The sequence below is a fragment of the Chelonoidis abingdonii genome, unplaced genomic scaffold (genome assembly GCF_003597395.2).
Source record: "Chelonoidis abingdonii isolate Lonesome George unplaced genomic scaffold, CheloAbing_2.0 scaffold0397, whole genome shotgun sequence".
Lineage (NCBI taxonomy): Eukaryota > Metazoa > Chordata > Testudines > Testudinidae > Chelonoidis > Chelonoidis abingdonii.
In genome coordinates, this window is record NW_027424658.1 from 11888 (window position 1) to 19923 (window position 8036).

An 8036-nucleotide genomic window follows, 5' to 3' on the forward strand; every position below is an offset into this window, starting at 1 on the left:
TCAACCCAATTCCACAGCCTGGCTGGATGGAGACTCCCAGAGCTGGCCGGGTCGGGGGCAGGGCAGAGCGGTGTGACCATGGGGAAGGCGGTCCAGGGATGGGGGAGGGGCAGAGGGTGTGAAATGGGGGGGCAGGCAGGGGGGTTGGAAAGCTGTTGCTGTGAATCCCTCTCAGTACATGGGGAGCGAGGAGGGCGGATGGAGGTTCGATCCCCAGCTGCAATGATCCCTTTAAAAGGAGTGTGGCCGCTTCCTTCCTGAGCCACGTTTCTGGTGGGCGCATGTTAATCCGGAGTCACTGCAAGGCAGAACAGGGAGTGACTCCAGATTAACATGGGGGCAGATAAGATCAGGGCGTGTCCCGGTGGGGAGGGGGTTTCAGTTGTTGCCAAAGGGGGAAAAGTGACTCAGTTTCTCTCCGTCTCTTTCTCTGCTCAGGATATTGGGGTTGAGCTTCCTGGGTCAGATGCTGTTGCCCCGATTGTGGTCTGGGAGCCCAGGCTGAGCAGCTGCTGCTCCCCCAGCGGGATCGGGGCTGGGGAGTGACTGTGAGTGAAGCTTCCTCTGCGCCCAGCCAAGAAGAGGATTTTCTCCAGCTGTAATTAGCCCCATAGGTCAACCCAAGGCTCTGCCCACACCGACATCTGAGCCAGAGACGCCAGGTGATTCATAGAGACCTCACAAACTGGATATGAGTGTGACTCAGCACAAACAGCCCCTCCTCACCCCACATCTCTCCCCCTTTAGCAATTGCAGGAGCCGATCCAGCCATTGGAGGGCGAATCCCCAGGACTGGCTGTCAGCCAGAGCGGGAGGGACAGGGGAAGGGAGACACAAGGAGAAAAAGGAGAGAGACTGAAAAGGGCATTGGGAGAAATAATTGCGGGGAGAGATTCCCAGATCTCCACATACTTATTGCTGCATCCCTGGGCAGATTCACTTTCCTGTGAGCAAGGTGAGGTGCAGGAAGAGGAAAAGACAGTTCCTGACTCTCCCTGTTCCCCATGCTGTGGGAGTGTGCTGTCCTGGGGAATCCCCCAGGATCACTCCTTTTTGTTCTGCGCTTCTCTCCCATTCAGTTCCCAGACCTTGTTACTGGGAGGGTTTCAAAATGTCTCAGTGGTTTAGTGCTCGTGGGAGGGGCCAGTCAGTGCTGTAATCAAGTGGCCAAGCATTTGCCCTGCATAGAGTCTTAGAACTGTAGGGCTGCAATGAACCGTGAGAGGGCAGCTAGTCCGGCCCCCGGCGCTCAGGTGTTTGTCTGACCTGTCCTTAAAATCTCCAGTGGTGGGGATTCCACCACCTCTCTTGCTAATCTAGTCCAGTGCTTCGTTTGGTTTTTCACAATTGACTCAGATTCAGTTTATGATCCACTATAGCCCCCGATCATATTCAGTAGTACTGCCCCCTGGCCAGCTAGTCCCCACTTTGTAGTGTTGCGTTTGGTTTTCCTTTCCTAAGTCTAGTACTTCGCACTTGTCTTTATTGAATTTCATCTTGTTCAGTCAGCCCACTTCTCCCGTGTGTAAATGTTACCTTGAATTCTAATTCTGTCCTCCAACGTGCTTGTAACCCTCACAGCTGCTACTGTCTGCATATTTAGACAGCATGCTCTCCGGTCCGTTATCGAAGTAATGAGTGAAAATATTGACTATATCAGATCCAGGACTGGCCCCCGGGCACCCCATTGTATACATCCTCCTGTTGGACCACTAATGATTACTGTCTGAGTGCAGCCTTCCAACAACATTGTCACCCACTTATTAGCACTTTCATGTGCACCACATTTCCCTAGTTCACTGTGAGAATGTCATGGGGGCCTGGGTCAAAAGCCAGACTAAAATCAAGATATGTCCTATCTACAGTGTCCCCTGGATCAAGTCCAGTACCCCATGTGAAAGCAGGAAATGAGATTGACTTGGTATTATTTGTTTTTGGAAATCCAGGCTGGCTCTGAATTATCACCTTCCTGTCCTCTAGGTGCTTGCAAATTGATTGTTTAATCATTTGTTCATTCCAGGTATCTAAGGAAGGCTTGACTTTATTCCCCAGTTCTGTTTTAAAAGATGGGTACAACGTTTGTCCATCTCCAGTCTTCACCGTTCTCCAGGTGTTCTCAAAGATATTTGCTAATGGTTCCCAGGTTGCCTCAGCTAATTCCTTGAGCTAAGATGAATTTAATGGCTGACTTTAATATATCTAGTCTATCTACATATTTTTAACTTGTTCTTTCCCTATTGTGGTGTCTGTTTTTTCCTCTTCTTCATTAATAATTATTATCTGGGGAATTATAGACCAATCAGCTTCTTTTAATTCCCCGGAAAGATAATGGAACAAATAATTAAGCAATCAATTAGCAAACACCTAGATGATAATAAGGTGATAAGTAACAGCATGGATTTGTCAGGAACAAATTGTGTCAAACCACCCTAATGAGTTTTTTTCTGACAGGACAACAAGCTTGTGGATAGAGGGAAAGCGGTAGACATGGTATATCGTGACTTCAGTAATGCTTTTGATGCTGTCTTGCATGACTTTCTCCTAAACAAACTAGAGAAGTACAACTGGGACGGAACTACCAGGTGGGTGCGTTGCTGGTTGGAAGACTGTCCCCAGAGAGTGATTCTCAGTGGCTGACACTCAAGCTGGAAGGGCATATCGAGTGAGATCCCACTGGGATCAGTTCTGGGTCCGGTTCTCATCAATGTCTTCGTCAGTGATTTAGATAATGGCATAGAGAGGACACTTAAAAAGTTTGTGGACCACACCAAGCTAGGAGTGGTTGCAAGTGCTTTGGAAGATAGGATTAAAATTTAAAATGATCTGGGCAAAATGGTCTGAAGTAAATAAGATGAAATTTAAGAACATAAGAACGGCCGTACTGGGTCAGACCAAGGGTCCATCCAGCCCAGCATCCTATCTGCCCACAGTGGCCAATCCCAGGTGCCCCAAGGGAGTGATCTCCTGCCATCCATCTCCACCCTCTGACAAACAGAGGCTAGGGACACCATTCCTTACTTATCCTGGTTAATAGTCATTAATGCATTTAACCTCCATGAATGTATCTAGTTCTCTTTTAAACCCTGTTACGGTCCTAGCCTTCACAGCCTCCTCAGACAAGGAGTTCCACAGGTTGACTGTGCGCTGTGTGAAGAAGAACTTGCTTTTATTTGTTTTAAACTTGCTGCCCATTAATTTCATTTGATGGCCCCTAGTTCTTGTAATATGAGAACAAATAAATAACTTTTCCTTATTCACTTTCTCCACATCACTCATGATTTTATAGACCTCTATCATATCCCCTTTTAGTCTCCTCTTTTTCAGGCTGAAAAGTCCCAGCTTTCTTCAATGTTTCCTCATATGGGACCTGTTCCAAACCCCTAATCATTTTAATTGCCCTTCTCTGACCAAATAAGGACAAATGTAAAGTGCTCCACTTAGGAAGGACCTATCAGTTGTACACATACAGAATGGGAAATGACTGCCTAGGAAGGAGCACTGCCAAAAGGGAGCTGGGGGTCATAGTGGATCACAAGCTAAATATGAGTCAACAGAGTAACCCTGTTACAAAAAAAACCCTAACTTGGTTCTGGGCTATATTAGCTGGAGTGTTGTAAGCAAGACACAATAAGTCATCTGCTCTCCTCTGTGTTGATTAGGCCTCAGCTGGAGTATTGTGTCCAGTTCTGGGTGCCACATTTCAGGAAAGATTTGAAGAAAGTTCAGAGAAGACCAACAAAAATGATGAAAAGTCTGTGAGGGAAAATTGAAAAACTTGGATGTTTAGTGTGGAGAAGAGAAGAGAGAGGACATAACAGTTTCAAGCATGTAAAAGGTTGTTACAAGGAGAAGGGAGAAAAATTGTTCTCATTAACCTCTCAGGACAGGACAAGGACAATTGGCTTAAATTGCTGCTGTGAAAATAGAATGAATTATATTGCAAAAATAAGAATGGATTAAAGAAATGTTGTATGTACCTTTAAGCAGAATTAAGAAATGTTGAAATACAGGTGCCAGGAAAAGAAACATTAGGCATAAACAATGGTGTTAATGGTGAAACATTAAGAGAAGATCGGTAATAGTTAGTAAGGAAATAAGATATGCATGGCTAGCCCAGGTAAACTTATCACGTTCTGCTTCCTTTGTTATCTTGTTCAGTTCTCGCCCTTTTATCTGTATAAATAAGAGTTTGTGTCTTGCATGGTGCTCACATTATCTGGGTGTTAGTAGCAGAGAGCTGTGCTAATAAAACCGAGTGGTCTGACAAACTGTGAGTTCTGAGTCTAACTTTGACACAGCAAAGGTGGTTTATGTTGGACATTAGGAAAAAATTCCTAACTGTCAGGGTGGTTAAGCACTTTAATAAATTGTCTAGGGAGGTTGTGAAATATCGATCACTGGAGATTTTTAAGAGCAGGTTGGATAAGACACCTCTCAGGGATGGTCTAGCTAATACTTAGTCCTGCCATGAGTGCAGAGAATTAGGCTAGAGACCTCTCGAGGTCCCTTCCTATCATTAGGAAGCAGAATTCACCAAGCGTTGGATTGTTCACCCACTAATAGGGAACGTGAGCTGGGTTTAGACCATCGTGAGACAGGTTAGTTTTATCCTAATGATGATGTGTTGTTGCAATGTGATTCTATGCTTGTGCTGTTCTTTTGTACTCACCCATAGGAATTTGTCTATGATTGAAATTTTTGTAGGATTCTTTTTATTGTCTCATTGTTAAAGAGCGCATAATGGAGCTGTACTGGCAGCTTACTATTCTTTCTGTCCTTCCTTCACATTGGGATCGTTTGCTGTTGCTCCTTTAGTCCTGTCTCTGAGAAACTGCCAGCTCTCCTGAGCTCTATTCTCCTTAGAATTTTGTTCACATGGCACCTTGCTGTGATGGGTTTGGCCCTTTGGGGTGTCACCTGACGTGCTGGGGTGCCACTGAGGCAGCGTGATCTGCCAGCCTGGATGCCCTTTACCTGGCCAGATTAGGCTCACGAGCCTCTTCCAGCCAAGCACGCGGCAGAGCCACGCCCAGCTTCACAGAGAGACAGATCCATTCTGGAAATATTCAGCTTTAGGGTCTTACCCCAACACTCTGGTGCCCACTCCCTTTAAGGGGTACAGACCCAAAGGTTTTATGAAAATCACCCCTTCCATCAATGTGGAGGGAGATATGCACAACTTCTCCTCTTCCCCCCCATTAGAAATTACATAAACTGGGTTATATTATAAACAAGAAAGAAGTTTATTAACTACAAAAGGGGAATTTTAAGTGAATGTAAGAGAGAACAGACAGAACAAAGCAGAATACACAAGTTAAGCTCAATCTACTTAAAAACAGGTTACACAATGTAATTTTTTACCCTAAATGTTATGAGGCAGGTTGCAAAGTTTCTGTGCTTCAGAGTTCCAGTTACGTTTCTGTTCAGACTGGACCCCTGTCTCCGTCTGGACTCCCTGCTGGCCTTGGCTTCAGGTGGCTTTAGCAGTCTTTCTTCTTGGGCAGACAGGCCACAGAAAAGAGGAGTCTCGTTTGCCTTTCTCTCCACCCTTAAATGGGATTTACACAAGATGGGAATCTTTTGTTTCCCAAACTTGACCCCCTGCCCCACCTTTCCCTTCCCATGGAAAGTTACAAGAAGTCCCAGGTAATGTTGAGTATCAGGTGACAAGACCACCTGACTCAGTAGTGTCACAGCGTCCATGAGTCAGTGGCAGTATGGAGCCTTTTCACAGTCCATTCTCCTGTCCTCCCACTGGTTAGTCAGCATCAACCCTGAAATGCCCGTCCCCCTGGTTACTACGTCTTTCTTCTGAAGCAAACGGGTGTCCCCAACACATTCCAAGAGCTCATTAGACACTTTGTTTGTTTGAATTCTTTTTCTAACAGGTATCTGGGTAGTTAAAGTCCCGTGTCCCCCCCCATTACTAATTGTGTTTTGAATATTTCTCTTATTTGCATGACAGTCGAGAACATCCATCTGCGAGGAAAGAGCCGGGGGGAATTGTGATGTGACGTGACTGTCCTGTTCTGAAATGTCCCCTTCTTGCCCTGACAGGCTGCAGTGTCACATCCCATCCTCCCAGGGAAGGGAAATGGCTGCTGTGGGGCCAGCTCAGGTAGGGATTATCGGGGAGTTGCTGGTGGGCTCCTGTTGGCAGCAGAAGGGCAGTAAAGCCATAGGAGGTGGGTGCTTCTGAGGGTGGTTAGGAGATGGGAGGGGGCAGGAAATACCCAGGGTGGAGAAAGGGAGGGGGAGAAAGTGTGACAAACCGGCTGGGATTAGTTTATGGTGGTGCCTAGATTCTAGCAACAGACCCATGGGATTTGTGGGTGGCAATTCCCTAATTTGTCAGTTGTCACGGAGCCCCCGGGCGATGCTCTGGAACTGTTCCATACGAGGGCAGTCAGGACTCTGGGGGAGCCTCCTCTCTCTGAGCAGACTGTCACCAGGGCTTCAACCTTCCTGGGTCTGACCTCGAGCATTCACAGCAGCCCCTTCCACAGCGAGTCTGCCCAGGCGGGGTACTGGGGAAGCCAGAGGGCACTGCACCCAACTCCACAGTGAGATGTGACTCTCAGCCAGCCAGTAAAACAGAAGGTTTATTAGACGACAGGAACACGGTTCAGACCAGAGCGTCTAGGTACAGGAAACAGGAGCCCTAAGTCAGGTCCATCATGGGAGGGTTAGGGAGCCCAGAGCCAAGTTCTGGGCCTCCCTCCACTTCCCCAGCCAGCTTTAAACTGAAACTCCCTCCAGCCCCTCCTCTGGCCTTTATCTCTTTCCCGGGCCAGGAGACCACCTGATCTCTTTGTTCTCCAACACCTTCAGTTGGCACCTTGCAGGGGAGAAGGGGCCCAGGCCATCAGTTACGGGGAGACAGGGTGTTGGCCATTCTCTGTGAAGACACCATCACACCGGTCTCTAGGGCTCTGCAACAATCACACACCCTGATCCCCCCACCTAGATACTTAAGAAGGGCATAGGGGAAACTGAGGCACCCACACAGTATTCAGACAACATTAAAACATTCCCACTTCGGCACAGTGGGCTCCTGTTGGCGGCAGAAGGACAGTAAAGACATAGGAGGTGGGTGCTTCTGGGGGTGGTCAGGAGGAGGGTGGGTGCAGGAAATACCGAGGGTGGAGAAAGGGGGAGGGAGAGGGTGTGACAAACCAGCTGGGATTTGTTTACAGTGGTGCCTAGATTCTAGCAACAGACCCATGGGATTTCTGGGTGGAAATTCCCTAATTTGTCAACCCCCCTGGACTGGGCTGGGGAAACGTAGCAACCTCCAATACTGGAGTCTGAACCTACTAGCCAGAGGGCAACCCCCAGTGAGGCCTGGGGAAGACATCCCATCCCATCCCATCCCATCCAACTGCTGGCACTGGGGAGGCTGTTGGGATTTCTGCCAGGGGTCCTGTCCCTGGACCCTGCTGGGGGCTCCATCACCTGTATCAGCCTCTGGCAGGTAGGTGAATGTTGAATGTTCAGACCCCTCCCATCTCTGTCTGCTAGAAGGGGCGAGGGGCTCTCTCTCCCCTCCCCCTGATGCCTCCTGGCTGCTCTGATGGGGAGGGAGTGGGATCCTGCCTGCCTCTCAGAGCTTCCATGTGATTGGCCCTCTCCCCTATGAGCGGTGGGGTTGTCACTGGGCAGCAGGTGCAAAGTGGAGGGCTCTTTCTTTTTCAGGGGCCGGTGACTTTCGAGGAGGTGGCTGTGTATTTCACCAGGGAAGAGTGGGCTCTGCTGAACCCCGCTCAGAGAGCCCTCTACAGACACGTCATGCAGGAGAACTACAAGAATGTGACCTCGCTGGGTAAGGATTCCCATCCCCTCGGTTCTTAGAAGGGGAAATGAAGAGTTAAGGTTCACAATACACCCTCAGCGTTGCCCTGTTTCCGCGACACCCAGAGAGGCCAGTGAGATGCAGACCAATGCTCGGCCCTCCCCGCTACAGAACACTTTGGGAGCAGAGCACAAGCGCAGGACAGCACAAACGCCGACACCATCTCTTTGCTAAGGCAAAACTT

The 8036-nt window shown here is 48.4% G+C and overlaps 1 protein-coding gene across 5 annotated transcripts; it reads left to right on the forward strand.

Moving 5' to 3' along the window:
* The first annotated feature begins 527 nt into the window (after positions 1-527).
* Positions 528-8028, forward strand: LOC116824749 (zinc finger protein 3-like). Of its 5 annotated transcripts, none has more exons than XR_004373697.2 (4): positions 528-662; positions 2452-2582; positions 6058-6185; positions 7696-8028. XR_004373697.2 is itself a non-coding variant. In XM_075061383.1 (4 exons), exons 2-4 carry the CDS (start codon positions 2488-2490, stop codon positions 7849-7851), a joined length of 312 nt encoding a protein of 103 aa, XP_074917484.1. In that variant the 5' UTR covers positions 528-662; positions 2452-2487; the 3' UTR covers positions 7852-8028. The 5 variants fall into 5 exon arrangements, 1 of the variants encoding a protein (XP_074917484.1); XM_075061383.1 differs by having other exon boundaries at positions 6058-6118; XR_004373698.2 differs by lacking the exon at positions 2452-2582.
* The last annotated feature ends 8 nt before the right edge of the window (positions 8029-8036 follow it).